This window comes from Micropterus salmoides, unplaced genomic scaffold (assembly GCF_014851395.1).
Source record: "Micropterus salmoides isolate LMB-PRFRI ecotype aquatic unplaced genomic scaffold, ASM1485139v1 Ms_hic_scaffold_4, whole genome shotgun sequence".
Classification (NCBI taxonomy): domain Eukaryota; kingdom Metazoa; phylum Chordata; class Actinopteri; order Centrarchiformes; family Centrarchidae; genus Micropterus; species Micropterus salmoides.
This window is the reverse complement of record NW_024043372.1, coordinates 17,049,695-17,068,274: the sequence shown is the minus strand read 5'-3', so window position 1 is coordinate 17,068,274 and position 18,580 is coordinate 17,049,695. Positions and strand designations below refer to the sequence as shown.

Below are 18,580 nucleotides of genomic sequence, written 5' to 3'. Positions count from 1 at the left end.
TCTCTGTGAATTGACTTTCAGAACATAACGAAACAAATTCATCAAAGGGAATGAAATCAATCCAAATGTGTCAACTGAAATTTAAATATACACATAAATTATGCACAATCTTTAGTTATGGACTTCTACATAAAAATCACCAATTAAGTCATTTAAATATATTTTGACAGGAAACAAGTCACACTGTCATGATAATTAGAGTCTTCCTGCTTTTGAATTAATTTATTATGATTACAAACCTCTAAATTACCTACAGCTTGGCTGCCTCTTCCTGGCACTGAGCAGCTAATGCTGACTATTCCGCCCACACTGACAAAAAATCTGACAGATTTTGCACATAGCGTATGACTCTGTCTTCTATAGTCAGCATCCACGTTTTCACTCAGAGAACAGAATCCCCTGTTACAGAAACAGCATCAATAAGCACAGATTTTTATTAAGGCCTATGGCCAGCCTATGGGTAATAACTGTAACACTATAACAGGACTAATGCCTATTAGTGATATGTGACAATGAGGTGAGAGAGTCAAAAGGTTTTAATAAGATAAACAACATTCAGCAGAATTTGCTATATACTTGCTATATTAATCATGTCATATTGTGAACCCTTAACTCTATTTCAAAGGTCCAGTGTGTAATATTTAGCAGGATCTTTTGACAGAAATCATTATAATATACATAACTATGTTTTCAGTGGTGGATAAAGACCTTATGAATGATGTTGTAAATGTTTTTATTACCTTAGAATGAGCCATTTCTATCTACATACACCACGGCTCACATTAGACATAAGTCGCCATTTTGCACCACCATGCTTCTACAGTAGCCAGAATCTGACAGTCAGCTGGATAGAGCGCATTTCGTCACTAGGTTGAATACGTAAAAGAAGAAGAAGAAGAAGAAGAAGTTGTTAAAATAGTAGTAGTAGCTGCCTGATGTGTTAAAAGTACAAAAAGAAGTAAAATTTGGACAAATGGAGGACCACCCATACTATTTAGCACAAGAGTCAACAGACCACGTTGTCCACTGTAGCTTCTCCTGCGTGCTTGCAAAGGGAGGGGTGAGGAGTGAGTGAGCTGTTGGTTGCAATTCGCAACCCTCACCACGAGATGCCACTAAAACTTACTTACTGAACCTTTAACCCTCTGTAAGAGGACCTCCTGCGGACAGCCTCGAACTGGCCGAAAACCATAATACCTAGAGCATTCATTTTTTTGCAGCAGAAAGCTAAGGCTTCTGTCATTCAAGTCATCACGTTGTCCGCTTCCGGTGACGTCATTACGTTTTGTTGTGTGGTTACGTGTGGTGAAAAATCACGTGACAACGCATGATGGCCTGATAAGTGACGCCAAATGAGCAGCTAAGCAGGTCACAGCAGGAATGTTACTGAGATTATTATTTTTTTATTTATCACACAATTTATTGTGTTTATTGACTTACATAACCTTTTAGCTGATGTTGTACAGATTTTATGGATATGCAGCATTTGAACATACTCCAAGAAATGACATCACAAAAGGCAAAAATACCAGAGTAGGCATTGGCGGACCATTTGTAATGCAGAGTTCAAGGGGTTTAAGCTACAAACTGCTATGTTAAGGTGCATGATGGCAGCTTGTGGCATGCAGGCTGGAAGAATCAGAGTTAGCCCAACACAGACATTGCTGGGTAATTGTCTGAAAGCACATCTTCTTAACTTTGCTGAGTATTTGATATGATATGAGTTATTAGCTGTATAACAATAACAACAAACAAACCAATATACATATACAATTATAACCGCTGACTTACTTTAGCTGTTTTCACTGTTATCCATCCAACAGTAGCTCAGTTGTTGACAAAAATAATTCCATCTGCAATTTTGGATATTGCGCAATCCCTCTAAGCTCTCTCTGAGTTTTGGTTCGTCTAAAACTGCAGGAGAGGAGTGAAGTGTTGCTTTGGAACAGATGGTCTTTATCATCATCTGCTGGCCGACTTGTTGTAGTTACACAGGCATCAAAAATACCAAACGATTAGTTCCGTTCCCAAGTTAAGCATGGGAGTTCATTCGGTCATAGGAATATTGATGAATATTCACTGTTTTTATCAATATTTCAATATTTTGGAAGCATTATGTTATTTGGAACGTGGTTGTATGGACAGAAGTAGTATTTTGATGAAGACTCCCAATTCCAGTGAATATATAAACGGTACATATGGCCAAAACATGGACATGGTATATTTTTGAAAGATTGTGCAATAATTATATTAGTTTAGTATTAGTTTACAGTTTAGTTACTGTTTTGTAACAGTTGTGTTCCAGGTGTATTAGAAGCTATTCTGTTGCATTATAATCAGTTGGATGATGGTTTTGATGGTGATATTGCTATTAAAATATATATTTTAGAGCAAGGCAAGGATGACAATATAATATTTTCCTTTACTGCATCTCCATTTACTCTTTAATAGAAAAATAAATAGGTTCTATGCTGGCCTCTAGCTTCTTTAAGAGTGTACAACATAGGTTGTGAGTATTGTTTTGAAAGCCATGGGCCAGAATAGAAAATCTCTCTTACAGTATACCATAACTATAGACCTACTGTTTATATGTGTATTGGGGCAACATGCTATCTGTGAGACATTGTGATGCTACAGTCTACTCCAACTTGTAGGACAAGCTGATGTCTAGTAATAATTAAAACCAACATTCTTCCAGCCTTAGGTTTCAGAATGGTAATGAAGCTGTATGACATTAAAGAAAACTCTCTAGCCGAAGGAGAGTAATGCAAAGGGCTTGGGGATGATGCCGTTTGCAAGATTAGGTTTTAAGGGATGTAATGGAAAATGTTTTATCCTGCAATAATCTGTTTAATGTAAAGTGATGCACAGCTTGTCTCTACAGACAAGCAGTGGCTGTTTGGTTTTGTGTGTGGTGAATTTACAGGCCACCTGGGGAAGCAGCATGCAATAAGCTCCAGCACTAATTAAAACACAGCAACACGCAATTACTCTATGCTTTCACGGTTTCCGCAGCCAATTACTGGGAAGGAAAGGACATCAATCCCTCTTTGGAAGAGTCTTTTATTAGCCTGACCTCTCATTCGTCTTTATGAGCCAGGATGACAAATCGAAAAATAACTGATTGGAGACTATTGGCAGATGCAATCTCCAAAGGCATTCAACACTATAAACATACAGTCACTGTAGCATCACATGCTACCATAACTTCTGCCAAAATATTTTTAATTAAATAAGAACTTGAAGACAACCATTAGATAACCAATCATTAATAATAATAATAATAATAATCTTTATTTGTAGAGCACTTTTCAAAAACAAGTTACAAAGTGCTTTAACAAGTGTAAAGACAATGATACCCAAGAGACAATAATACAAAAACAATACAAGATAAAAGCATGAAAACACGTTTTCAAAATACACGTTTAAGATAAATATAAAATTATTATTGTAAAATACAATAAAATAAAAGGGATAAAATAAAGTCAAATAAGATCGGGAAAGGCTCTCCTATAAAAGTATGTTTTAAGAAGGGACTTAAAGGAGTTCACTGACTCAGCCGACCTGATTTCCTCGGGCAGGCTGTTCCAGAGCCTCGGGGCCCTGACAGCAAACGCTCTGTCCCCTTTAGTTTTCAGTCGAGACTCTGGAACAGACAACAGACCTCTGCCCGAGGATCTCAAGGTACGTGCTGGTGTGTATGGGACTAAAAGTTCAGAAATATAACAAGGCAAGAGGCCATGAAGAGCTTTAAAATAATCAATAGAATTTTAAAGTCAATTCTAAAACATACTGGGAGCCAGTGTAATGAAGCTAAAATAGGAGTAATGTGGTCATATTTATTTGTTCTGGTTAAAAGCCTGGCAGCTGAGTTCTGGACAGTCTGGAGTCGATCAATAGATTTTTGGGTTAAACAGGTGAAAAGGCTGTTGCAATAATCCAGGCGTGATGAGTCGTGTAAAATGGTCTCGGTGTCCTTAAAAGTTAACATAGATCGAATTTTTGCTATATTTCTAAGTTGATAAAAACATGATTGAACAAGCTTTGTGGTGTGCTGCTCAAAATTTAAATTACTATCAAACCAAACACCAAGGTTCTTTGCCACAGGCTTAATGTGATTTACTAGGGAACCAGCAGATGGCAGAATTTGATTTGCCATCTGCTGGGACCTGATGACCAGGATTTCTGTTTTGTCTGAGTTCAGCTGGAGGAAATTATTTGACATCCATTTTTTAACTTCACAAAGGCAGTTGTTAAGTGAACTCAGCATTCCAGGGTCTGTGGATCTGATGGGCAAGTATATTTGTGTGTCATCAGCATAAATATGAAAATAAATGCCATGTTTATGAATAATATGTCCAAGGGGAAGCAGATATAAGGAAAACAAAATGGGTCCTAAGACCGACCCGTGAGGCACACCATATTTAACTGGACAGAACAAAGAGACATAGTTGTTTACAGACACGCAAAACTTCCTATTTGACAGGTAGGATGAAAACCATTCTAGAGCAGTACCAGAGATCCCCACCCAGTGCCTCAGTCTGTCTAACATGATGTTGTGATCAATGGTGTCAAAAGTGAAAACAGAGATCAAATGGGGCCCAACAGAATCTATTACTTTCAGTAAAAACTTTGTAGGTATTACATCAAGTGGGCTGGAGGACACTCTCATTTGTATACTGTTTTTAAAAGCTCAGACAAGTCGATGGGATAAAACTGGTTAAAACTCTCTTGTTGCTGGTGAGGAACCTCTGAGTAAGAGGCCGCGGGGGTAATAGAGGCTCTGATTGACACCACCTTATTGGTAAAATAAGATAAAAACAATTCACATACATCATTACTTCCAGCTGAGGCACAAGGAGGGGTTGGGTTTACCAGCTGATCCACAGTCTTAAACAGAAACCTGGGATTGTGTTTATGTGTTGTAATGAGTTCAGAAAAATAGTGTGTTCGCATCCTTAACCAAGTTATTGTATTTAATTAATAAATCCTTCAGACTGAGGCGCTCTGCTTTCCTGCATTCCCTTTTTAGGCTGTGAATGCTGTCATTTATCCAGGGTTGCTTACTAGCTTTAGACGTAGGCCTAACCTTTAGAGGAGCAGTAATATTTAGTGACGACAAGCAGATATGATTGAAGTGATCGACCAGATTGTTGGTGTTGGAATCAGACAGGTGTTGGCTTTGGTTCTGAAAGAATGCGCAAAACTTTGAAATACTTTGTTCATTAAAGATGCGAGAACACACAGAGCTTGGTGAGGCGGCATGAGTAACAGGCGAATCGCAGCTAAAAACAATACATCTGTGGTCAGATATGGTCATGTCCACTAATTCCACAGAGGAAATGCTGACACACAGGGTAAAAACCAAGTCCAGTGTATGACCACGGTTATGGGTTTGCCCTTTGACATGTTGTTTGAAGTTAAAAGAAGTGGCCATATTTAAAAAGTAACTGGTGACACATTGGTGGGGTCATCAACATGAATATTAAAATCGCCACAAAGAACAATTCTGTCATAATTTAAAACCAGAGTAGATAAAAATTCAGGAAGTTCTGATTAGAGGTGTGTGGGGTACTTTTGTTTTAAATAAAGCACTTTCTATACTTCACTTCTTCAACTTGTTTGGTTTTAGATGAGAAAGAAAACTAAATCATTTATAAGTAATGAGGAAAACATCTTAATAATGCAGTTTCTGGAGGAAAATGGCTAAGAGGAGGGAGATCCAAGCCCTCAAAAGCTATGTTCAACTGCCCAAAGTTTTAATCATCTCTCACCAGCCTGTGGTGAACAAAGGAAAATGCTATGTCAACTCAGATATGCATTATTGTCTTGGCGAATTGGTCCATTGACTATAGTAGGTTTAGGCTAATATTCGACAATGACCTGGTGGAAAGCAAGAATAAAACAGGCTAGTTCAACCAGTAAAGAAAAACAAAAAACAAATGCATGTAAGCAGAATTCAAGTTCTTAATGTGGGTAGATTATATAGGTATAGCAAACTTTTGAACCTGTGCCATAATCTAGCTGTCTTTGCAGGTTGTCTAATGTTGTAATGGTGAGAAAATATTATGCCAGCTATCATTAAGCTAATGTTAGTCATTAGCATATGTGATGTTAAAATAGGGTTTAACTCTTGGACCTAGTTGTGCTTATACTAGTAAGATTATATACATCATTTAAAAAAAACTTTTATACTTACTGTATATGCTAACCTAAGGGATGCAAATTGATGATACTTTATTTAAAGAAGATAAATATATTTATCAGGTTATTTCCAAATCCATTGGAGAAACAGATTTCATCAAAACATTTAAAGGGATCCTTTCAGTTAAAGGGAAACTTCAAGTGGGTTTCTTTCCAGTTTTCATGCTAACAGTATGTCAGGCTGTGTGCAGAGACCTTCTTTGAAACCAGTGGGAGCTTCTTACATTACTTGCACATGACTTAGTTGGTAGTTAGGTGAAATTAATTTGAGGTCAAAATAAACATTTCACAATATTTGTTGTGCTGCTTGAAATGCCCCTGTTCTCCAGCAAAGGGGCCGCATATTCAGTTACCTTTTTTTCAATTAGACTGGCTGCACGAGATACTTGGGGGAAAGCACTTTGTCACATGGACTGTTTCTGAAGCGCTGCTGTGAAACTCAATGTTAGAAGTTCTGGCCGTTTTATTTTTAAGTTGATTTCAGGTGGAAGAAAGGGAATTTGTGAGCAAATGATAATGAGAGGGAGGAGAGCCAAATTTTTATTTTTGGCTTTTTGTGGAGCGATGGCTGCTACTCCTGTTTGGAGGTGTCTGGATGCAGAGTCGGAGTCTAGCGCAGAACTGTGATGATGATCTCTCTAGAATGACATCAGAGTTTCATGAGCTCCTGTCTGACTGTCCAGATTGAGGCGCATTTCAAAAAAACCCAGCCTGTATCTGATTTGGACCTCGTATGAAAGTGGCAAAGTTCAGATTCCATGTGACTTGGGCTGTATGAGCAAAAAATCAGATGTGGGTCATTTGGCCTGCAGTCTGAAATTTACCCACTGCACAGTTGTCATGAAGGGGGAAATTAGCTAGAGAGACCAAAACCAGGTGCACTGTAAAAATTATCTAGGTGGTTCAACTTAAAAACTTAAGTTCAATTGCTGCCTTAAAAATTTGAGTAAATTCAACTTTAAGAAAAGCTTTGTTTCAACTCATGATGTTACGTTATACAATTTGTTTAATTAATGATAATTTATTGTTTGAACTTAATACTGTGAGTTAAATCAACTATCTATATTACATTGCCCATTCAAGGAAACTTGCTTTCACTTGTCTAACAAATATACAATTCTATACCCTTTCAATTCACATTTTTAAGTTCAGATAACTCAACTTGAAGATTGCCTTTGTTTCAACTCATAAATTTAAGTTCATAAAGTGGATATAACTACAGTGTTCTAGTTGTCCCAATGTTATTTAAATGAACAAGTGTGAGTTATTCTCACTTAACACTACTTTCCATTTCAAGTTAAGGGATTTAAATTCCAAATTAGTTTCAATGTACATCTATAGGGCCTTGAAGACAGACCACAACAGCACCACTGTGCTATTATCTTCAATGACTTGTGACGGGGCAGGGAAGTTTGCTGGTGCGCCTGTGCATGTCGTAGTTAAAGTTCAAAATAGCAGCAGGTGTCACCTCCTTTCTGAAAGGGCCTTAAGGCCGTTGTCTGGAACCCTTTCCACCGGTGGCACTAGTCTTGTTTACCACAGAAGTGTATATATTTTGGTTGGAATTTGAATATATGACTTATCTGCAGTGTATAATTAGCAGGGGTGAGCAAGAACACCAAATCTTCTGTATCTGTGCTCAGAATGGGCGGGGCTTAATCTATAAGTGGGTGGTATTAACTGGAAGTTATTTAAGCCTGAAATTTCTACATTTATTAGAAAACCATTTACAGAACAGCCTCAGAATTGAGCTTCAGAGAATAGTAACTGATTTTTTTATATTCATATATTTATAGTTTATAACAAAACAGATATTGACACATTTTACTCTGATGATACTCATAAAAAGTATCTGTACCGGATACTCGTTTCAACCGAATACTTGCTAAACCCTAATAATTAGTTGATTATGTATATGTTTTTCTCAAACTCAAAAGACGCAGCTCCTAGGCAATCCTCGTACTCTCGCCTTTTTTTCAACTGATAACTTACATACGTGTTCAATCAACACGACAAAAGTGTCAAATAGTTAACACAATGAATTAATGCAAGTTTAACATTCTAAAACTCATACAGTTGAGTTCAAAATCCAAAACTTGTCAGAGCTATTTGAGTTAAAAAGAAACAAAAAAAGAAGAAGTAAGTTGACATAACTAAATGGGTCTATGATTTTTTTCAGTGTGGTAGACATATTTAAATATGCTGTAAAGTTGGGAACTTTAACATGGATGGAGTCTCCACACACCTTAATAAGGTGAAGAAGAAGCCGTACTAGAAAATTTACTTGTACAAGCGGTGAGCGGTGAGATTTATGCTCAGCAGTGTTCTCAAACTATATTTTTCAGTTTTATAAGAGAAAAGACTTAAAGGGACTATTAAGATAAGCCTCCTTAAAGTTCAGTGTGTAAGTTTTAGTGGCATCTAGTGGTGAGGATTGCGAATTGCAATTAGCAGCATTTACGTGCTCCTGCGATGGTCCCATTTGCTGAGTTGTGAAGTCGCTTTTCCGACTTCAGTGTGTGCTCTTAAGCTGGAATGTGAAATCAACATGGACACTACCACAAAGATGTGTTGGATTAAGATAGTAGTATTTAAACACACGCAGACATCTTGTTCACTCTACATGGACAGCAAACTAAGTATTATAACCATATTACAAATTATATGTTTGCAAAATATGTATATGCAATAGGTGATTTTACAGGAATCAAAGGTCTGTAGATTTCTTAAAGTACACTTTTTTTCTCTTTTTGCAATAAAGACTTAAGAAGGAAAAATTGATTCTGATTATTCCGACACCACATGAATGCACTGCTCACCCCTCCTCCGCCCACAGGGGAAGCTACAGTGGCCAACACAGTCTGTCGGCTCTTGTGCTAAATAATACGTGTGGACCTCCATTTGTCCCAATTTCTCCTCTTTTCTTATTTCTAACAAACCAGTCAACTACTACTACTACTACTTCTCCTTGTTTTTCGTACGTATTCAGTGTACACGCTCTGGAGCTCCGTTCGGGCTACTGTACAAACATAGTGATGCAACATTGCAACGTCCATGTAAGAGGATCCACGGTTGATATATATAGAAATGGCTCATTCTAAGGTCCTAATGCTTCATTATGTAAGGTCTTTATACACCACTGAAAACATAGTTATGGATATTATATTTCATTTCTGTCAATAAAGCCTCCCAAATATTACACACTGAACCTTTAAATATAATTAACTAGCAGTCATTCAGAAATCACAAGTATGTAGTTAAATACATAAACAGAAAATCACATACAGGCCTGCCTAAACTGCCTACCTCACCAGCTCGAGTGAAGACAAGGGAAACTCACAGTAATGTAGAATGAAATGGATCCCCACTAGGACGTCTGAGTGTGCACTAGGGGCACACATAAAATAATACAATAAAACATGCAGCAACAATTGCAATGACAATGAGATATGGACAAAAAAAATGGTTTGACAAGAAACAAGTTGAGAATAGAAGGTAAGACAAAGAGAGAGAGAGAGATCAGGGCGTGGGTTATTGTCCATGCAGCTGTAGCCTCTGATCTGCACAGCTGAGTTCAAGAAAGACTCAACTCATCTGAATTTCATGAGTCTGCAGGGGAGCTCAGGCAAAAAGTCTGTGTGTGCAGCAATTATAACAGATAGAGACAGACTGATACAGAAAGAGAGATAGATAAAAAAAATTGTTATTGCCACTTTCAGTGCATTAACGTTACAACAACAAATATAAACTGCAGTTATCTTTCAGATACCTAGTGCCTCTGTATCTTTGCTTGTTGACCTTTCCTCAACCCCATTTTCCCTCATGGTCATCATCTTGGAAGGCAGAGAGGGAGGTCTAAGCCATTATCGGCCATGGCCATGACACAGCACAATTGGTCACACACAACAGGCTTCACAGGCTGAGGGATCTTGCTTAAAAAAGCACTGTCAATGTCACATGGAAAACTGAAGGGGTGTGCTCTCCTACATCACTAAAAAGTGCAGTGTTATTTTATTTTACAGCTGAACATTTTGCAAACGTGCTGACGTGTTAAGAGATGTTTTTTTAATTATTATTTTTTCTATCATTCCAGGCAGCCCTTTCTTTCCATGCATATATCCATAAGTTCAAGAAAGTCTATTAGCAGACTCTTCAGCAGTAATGAAAAATAAATCACAAATGGCGCAAATAACTTTTTCATTCACTTAAGAGTGCAGCTCAGTGTTGCAACTGGTGCCCAAAAGATATTGCACAGCTGTTAAAAAGGCCAGCAACACATGGAACCAACAGCACTCCAGGGGGTGATTGGATAATACATTTGATTTTGTCACTTTGCACCCCTTGACATTGTGTCAAGGACTGCAAAGTTGCCAAGAAGATTGATTTCACTTGGTGTTTGAGCTGCTGAACAACTAAAATGTCTGAGAGTGATCCAGGACTTAGTATACATAGTATGATGTCCTGAATCAGGGCGAGCAAATATTGAAGTTTCTGGTAAAGGATTTTACTACCTATTGAAATAAACTAATGAAACTAATTACTGTCTTAGACACATGGGAAAATACAATCTGAATTTTTTATAATATGTACATTGTACAGCATGTTCAATAAGTGAATGCACTTTGCAGTTACGCATATTTAACTTGTAAATACATATATTCTTTAATAAGGGAACAGTGGAGAGGTTTATGCAGCACACTATCATCTATCGTAAGATGATTGCTGGGATAAGTTAAGGCGGTTAGTATTGAAGATGCATGTATGTGGGTGCTTTGGCTTGATGATAAAAAGCAGTATTTAGGTATGTTCGAGGCCTTGTATTGTTGGCTCTCTCTCGTACTTGCTCAGTGATTAATATTTATATAATAACATGGAAAAACATTAACAATTGTGGATTAGGTTCAAAATAAGATGGCATACTGTCACTGCATGATATGAACCATTGACAGGGAGTACATGAAATAATACTATATACTTATATACTATTTACAATAATATACTGTATTTTATTAGTAATAAACAGGAGTACTGTGGGGGACTCTATGTGTGGATGTGGGTTGTTTTCTTTGAAGCTTACTCAACCAGAGACATAAACACTATGCTGTTAAGAGATAACACTCGCTGTATAATTTTACTAGTGTATTTCTTTCAGTCACTGTAAGCATCAGAGTTTGTATAGGATGTTACAGCTACCAAGGCCAGCCGTCTTCATATTTCGCTGTGGCTGCTGTTTTGATTCACATGGTTATAGGGCTGTGGGGTTCCCGGCTGAGGATTTGCTGATTCCCGGGAAGTTATGCCTGATCCCGCCTCCTACGTCAGAGATCCCCGATTGGAGCTGCACAACAACTCTTCTCCAATCTCTGAGCTGCCTTTGAGACCGCCTTCAAGCTCCTCTGGTTCAAATACGCTGACCCATTGGCTATGTGGAGGCAGCAACCACTCACCATGTAGTACAGATGGGAAAAGTCACTCTTTTGACAGACTGGAGTCATCAAATTTCGTTCATTAAAATGAACTAATCTTTTTTTGTGTCATTTCCTTCATTTGAACTAGGCTAGTTATTGTGGCGCTGCAGCCCTCTAGTGGCCGATTAAAAAACAGCGCAGTTCTCGGACACGGAAGGCTGCCTGGCTTGCTAAGTATAATGCACAAATTCACCTCTTGTTCATTTTCTATCATCGTTCCATAAAGCCCAATGGGGCCACAACCAAATTCAAACCATGTAAAAACCACAGACATATGTTGTCAATATTATATCGCTACTACTCCTGCTAAATCTGTTTCCTGACTATACTATCAGACCAGCTCTCTCTCTATATATAATTACTATCATTATATCTAAAGTGGTCATTCATACAGTAGCCTAACGTCCATGAGTAAAATCTATATATCAGATTTGCGGGGAATATATTGAAGTAATAAGCTTGACACACTAGATGAATAAAACGCACTCTTCTTTAAATTCAACCAATTTAATAATAATCTGGATAAAGCCTCCAAGTTCTTAAAAGAATTCCAGCACAGAGAAAGGAACAAAGAAATAAACACATAATTTAAAGGCAGCAGTTTGGCATGTCTGGACGCAGAATGGGCCACATCAGGTCCTGATTTTGCAGACAGAGAAACAAACCAGGTTGTTCACCAGTCAAAAGCTGTGAAACAACAGCAGGACTCTGTTGGGAAATATAAAGGAAAAGTTAAGTTGCGCTCTCTGGCGGACCCGGATCAGCTGTTAACTGTAAACACACCACAGGGCTAATGCTAACGTTGCTAAGTGGCTGTGTTTTAATGTGTTAATGACCAGGTCCGTTTGTTTTGGAGAGGAGACTACGTCAGCTGTTAGCTGTAAACACTAGCAGGACTAAAGTTACGGCAGGGCTGTGTTAAAACGATAGCACAACATCACTGCGCTGTAATAAAGTAATGCTTTATTAAATGTAACATAACAAAATAGATAATGTCACCTGACATGTTACCTGACAACCGACCTGCCTCTCATTCTCCGGCACTGGCAGAAACTCAGCCTGCTGAATGAACGAAAGGAGGAGGACCCATGTGAGTGATGAACGATTAGGACAAAAAAAAAAAACCCCACTAATCAGCACGTTGGTCTGATGAGTAGTTTACCACTCGGGTGAACAGACGATCTGGTGAAAACTGAAGCGCTAAGCCGGGTATAAATCAGCAGTAGTGATGAGTAGATGCACTCCAGGTGTGTGGGAAACTCCAGGGACTCTTGCTGGGAGACACCTGCCCGACAGTGTGTTGCCACGCCCATGACCAGAGACAGGCAGCAGACAAACAGACACACAGGGAAGGGAGAAAAAACAGGACACACTAGGAAGTGGGAAGGATGGGTCGCTAGATCACCACAATAAGCTCTTTATTATTATTTATTGTGCTGTTTGTTGGCATCTATCTTCTCCTGTACTGTTTGTCCTACAAACTTGGTTTCAACTTCAAATTATACATCTTCTTCATGACATGGGTGCTATTGTAGCTGATATCTGTAATGGTTGATTTTATATTAATATTTTTTATGCATTTTAAAATGAATGGTTTCCTATGGGACTCCTCTTCCAACCTAGCGGGGGTGGAGCTAGACTCCCATGATGCATGGCAGTGAAGAAAGTTTTGTTAAAATTTGCTAATAAGTCTCCTATTTGTTTGAAATACAAAACAAATACTTTGTTGTTTATGTATTTGTTAAATGTGTCTGCTTAGAAAATAGTGTTTTTTGTTGGTAATTGTCATTCTTGTGGTGGTTTACTACTGAAACCAGGAGTGAAGTGCCTGTTATATCTGAAAAAATGGCTGCACTGATAACTAGGATACTGCCAGATTTGAGTGGGTATTTGACTGTTTTTCTCATAACTACTTCAGTTCTTGAACTTAGATTATCTTTCCCTTAATTGTGCTGAAGACTTGTGTTATATGTTATTGTGCTCAGATGCTCAAGCTGGAACTCAAATTGCTGAATTGACCATTGAAAGTCTTAATTTTTTTAAGGCAAATGCCCTTTACTAATTACCAATACTTCAAAAAGTGGTGTGATCCAATAGTGTAGTGGTAAAGAGACAGTCTTCAGAGTACCACTTAACGCGCAAGATATTTATTTGTTTCACAAATTAATATATTAAGACTTGTGAATTTACACAGCTTTTTCTGTTTCAACTTAATGCTAACATTATGTTCAGTACTTACTGACTTGCAGTAGTTACTTTCAAAATTCTGTTATGCTTTCTACATGCAATCACCATCTACATGATACTGGGTCTTTTCCAGCATAACTCTTTGGCTGCTTACTTTATTCTTTAACAACATTCTTATCAGATGAAACAGGCACTTCACTCCTTGTTTCAATAGTAAACCACCACAAGAATGACAATTACTAACAACAACCACTATTTTCTAAGCAGACATGTTTAACAAAAACATAATAAAATCACACCTGTATTTCAAACAAATAGGAGACTTATTAGCAAATTTTAACAAAACTTTCTTCAACGCAATGCATCATGGGAATTTAGAGGGATGGACTTAGGTTGCTCTATATCACCCTGTCCCTCAGAATTCCCATGATGCATGGCGGTGAAGAAAGTTTTTCAAATTTGCTAATAACTTGTTTGAAACACAAAAGTTACTTTGTGATTTATGTTTTGTTAAATGTGTCAAATGTGTTTTTTGTTGGTAATTGGCATTCTGGTGGTGGTTTACTATTGAAACCAGGAGTCAGCTCTCTCACAGACACTCACACGGAGCATGTGGTCTCTTATTAACACAAAGACATAATTTGGGGAAAGCTGTAATTACTGTGGTGACTTTTTAATATCAGTCTTATGATTTCACTCTCAGCTAAAAGAAAAAGAAAAAGTATCTTTTGTGTGCAGATGGTCTGTGTGCAGCAAAATAATGGCCAAGCTGAAAAGAGAAAAAAGGATATAGGAAGGGAGTTCACCCTGTCAGAGGATTTACCTAGTGAAAGGAAATATTCTCTTTATCTGGCTTACTGTAGGTCTTTCCCATCCCATCCAGTCCAATAAAATGAGGAGTTATAGGCTAAATAAAAACTGCCACTCGACTTAAAAGACACACATTTGCCATATGGTCAGAGTGCCCCTGGTTCGTTTCCAGCTGGGGACCTTTGTTGTTGGGGACGCCCCCCTCCCTCCTGCCCTTTGTCTTTCCTCATATTTCCTGTCTCAGCTGTAAACCAGCAAATAAAGGCAAACTGTCTTAAATGTTTTATTTTTTACAGTGCAAAGTGGTCTAAAGAATAGTTTCTAAAGCTACCAGTCAGTGTCTGGAAGAAACTGTGTAAACTGTGTATCTTACACGAATAGGATGTGATTGCCAGCTGTTTTTTTTATTCCCCTCAAAATGTTCTGCAAATCTGGAACATTGGAGCAGTCATGCTTCTTGGTTGGTGTCAGGTATCAGGGCCCAGTAGACGTGTGATGTAGGGACACTTAGGCTAAGAGGCAATCAATAAAGATTGTGCTGGCCAGGCGGCAGCGAGGACAAGCTTTGTCAAATAAGAACAAAGCTCAGATGATCAGTCCACAGAGTTATCTTTTGTTTGAGCTCAAAATGGTCATGTGACCTTCTTATTTGATCTAGATAAAATAGCTGTTATTCATCAAAAAACATGTTAATAATTACTGTGTTCCATTGTATTAAATATTGTCAGAGTCTATATCACACATTCTGAGTGAGACTCTTTCTGTTTGAAATATAATGCAGGTTATATTTAAGCATGTGCAAGCAAGGAATGTCATTTTAAAAATACAGTGAATACGTGCATCTTTCCTATGAGAGAGAGAAAGAGAGAATGACAGAGAGAATCTCTCTCTCCCATCTGTGCAGGGTCTGCTGCAGATCTCAGACATCCAATACAGACAGAAAAAATGTTACAAGAGGGTGGGACTTGTGTGAAAGGGAACGAATGAGAGTGGAGTAGAGGTGTTCCTAGCCCAGAATGCCCTTGTCTCAGCTCTGAAAGCCAGGAGAGACAGAGTGGAAGGAGAGTGAAGCCGGAGCAGAGACACCAGCAGGTGCTGAGGATAAGAAAAAAAAAACAGGATAAAATAGAAATAAGGTGCAAGAAAAGTAGGTTATCAGGGAAAAGTCTGTCAAAAGAGAAACATAAAGAGCAGCTAATAGACAGAAAATATAATAACATCAAATTAGTTTTTCCTAAGCTGGAGCCCACTTATTATCTTTCTCAGCCACCCTCACTAAGCCCTTTACTTGTACGGATTCTCCTTCCACGGATCATTGCTTTCTCCTCTTCCTTCTCCTCGTCTTCGTCCTGTCCTCCTCCTTGACAGACAAAGCCACCATGGAAACCGGGAGCCCCAGGAAGATACAGTTCACTGTTCCCCTTCTGGACACCCACCTGGACCCAGAGGCAGCTGAACAGGTGAGGAGAAGGGAGAGGGGAACGGAAGCAAGGGGGAGGAAGAGGAGTTCATATGGGACTTCCAGACTTTTAAAGGTTTCTGTATGCATGGACGTTTAGCAAGAATATTGTGGGAAAGATTTAAGAGGAAATCATAGTTTGTACTTGAGAAAAATTAACATGAAAACGGAGCAACATGTATTCTAGTCATCAAAGCTGGTACAGACATGGCAGAGCAACTCAACTGGAATAGAATGTGCTGTGTCAAAAATGCTGAAGTACAGCCTGATGACAAATTGCTGCTTTAAAGAAATCACATTTTTAGTTTCTTATTATTACTCCCCTGCACCTAGTTCACAAGCGTGAACTAGGTGACTGTGTCTTTGAAGGTGTGGCTGAAGTGATCATGATGAATTTAAGATTAAGTTTCTTAGTGACACAATATCTCAGCAGAGTTAAAAATGGGTGTTGCAGTGTTTAGATGTGTCTCCATGGGTTTGGTGTTGTTTTGGTTTCAGTGATTAGCAGCATGCACTGTGCGGCACTGAAATACTGACAAAAGTTACCTGGTATCACAAGATAAACTGCTAAAATCAAACTGCTATCAGAAATGTGATCATTTCTTCCCATCAATCACAAATATATCATTAGATATGCATGACATTGCATGACATTGCTTGGTTTAAAGAAAATAATCACTGGAGGAGATCTTTTAATTGCTTATTTTAGGGATCAAACTAATAGCAAAGAACTCTTATAAGTGACAAAACACAGTGGGTGCAATTCATGTGTCTGTAGAAAATGTTTTGAAAAAGATGTGTCCCATTTTGTAGTTTTGATAAATATAACATGAACAGGACAGATCATTAGTAATGAATGAGCCTTGAGTAAAACCTGGCAAAGATTTATGAGTCTGATTACACCCCATCTATGTCTCTCTCTCTCCCTCTTTCTCTTTTTGCTGTTTGAGTTAGGAGGACTGCTATGTGCTTTTGTGTTTATGTGAGTTTGACCTTGTGAGGACATTTTATTGGATGGTTTGGGAATACTGTACGTTCAGGGTAAGGTTCATGTTGAGTTAGAGCTACTGGTACAATCAAGCACTATAACTTTGTAAAGCTCAGATGTGAGGAACTGAATGTGAATTATCTGCAGTGGTGGAATATATCTAATTACACTTACTCAAGTACTGTACTAGGTACACGTTGGGCCTTTCTTTTCATTACACTTTCTACATCTACTCCACTAGAATTCAGAAAGAAATATTGCACTTTTTACTCAGCTAATTTATTGTTACTTTCCAAATTAAGATTTTTGCATACAAAACATACCAAGAATTAACTAGCAACTATTTTTATAGTTGCTTCAGTGAGGATTTGCTGTTTTTCCTTTTAATTATTTTAAGTTGTTCATAACAAGTTAGAATTTAGACTTTATGGTTGGACAAATGCATGAGTAATATTAATCTAATGATGTAATATATAACATTTTTCTGCATTGAGTACTTTACTTTTGGTACTTTAAGTACATACTTTTGCTTTTAAATTTTTCTTACTGACATTTTGCATGCAGGACTTTTACATAGAGCTTTTACACTGTGGTTTTAGTACTTGTACTTAAAAGTAAATGATCTGAATACTTCCTCCACCACTGATCGTCTGCATTTTGATACTACACAGAATGTACGGTAAACTTAACACTCCAACACTCCATGTAAACTTAAAGTACAAAAAAACCTGATGTAATTTCATTTCTTCTGCCCTGTCATGTTGGTACAGTATAGAATACTGTAAATCTCAATGTAACAACACAGTCTACATTACAGGACCCATCAAAGTGTTTATGTTTTATGGAATAATAAGATTGAATAAAACAAGATTAAATGATTGATTGATGAAACTGATTAACAGCAACAACAAGAAAACTTGTCAAAAATGTCAAAAATACTGGATACTTATTTGTGCATGTATTCACCCACTTTAATATGAAAAATCTAAATGCAGTCAATGTTGCAGCCAGTAGGCCTTTTTCATGGCAGCATTTTGACTTGTGTTATAGCAGGGAAAGCAAAAATGAAACATATTTCATTAACAATTGCTCAGCTCCATCAAGGTTCCCAGTAAGCTATGACAATGAGCTAGTATGCACGATGCACAACACCAAAGCCCTGGAAGTAGCTCATCTAAATATAATGCAGTTGTACTTAATGTTATCAGTTACACCTGTGTTTTTTCCTGCTATGCTATGCCAAGATGTCTGCCGTGACAAAGGTCAGTTGGTTTTAGAAGCCACATAAATAATGTGTGGTAAAAGGGTTTTGTAGTATAAATGCAGTATATGGCAGACAACCTTCCTCAGCTTGTAACCTCCAATTATTATAACTGCAGTCTGGAAGGATGTACACTGCATTAATACTGAAAAAATACACTGTTTACTACACATACAATACTTCAGTGTCATTGAAGTTACCTC

The 18,580-nt window shown here is 37.9% G+C and overlaps 1 protein-coding gene across 1 annotated transcript in view; it reads left to right on the top strand.

Annotated features, from left to right (window-relative positions):
• The first annotated feature begins 15,721 nt into the window (after window positions 1–15,721).
• The window catches only part of LOC119886642 (protein phosphatase 1 regulatory subunit 1A-like), a 35,205-nt gene continuing 32,346 nt past the window's right edge, over window positions 15,722–18,580 (top strand). The window contains exon 1 of the mRNA XM_038697522.1: window positions 15,722–16,129. Within this exon, the coding sequence (XP_038553450.1) occupies window positions 16,049–16,129 (81 nt within the window). The 5' untranslated portion in view covers window positions 15,722–16,048. The remainder of the gene's footprint in view (window positions 16,130–18,580) is intronic.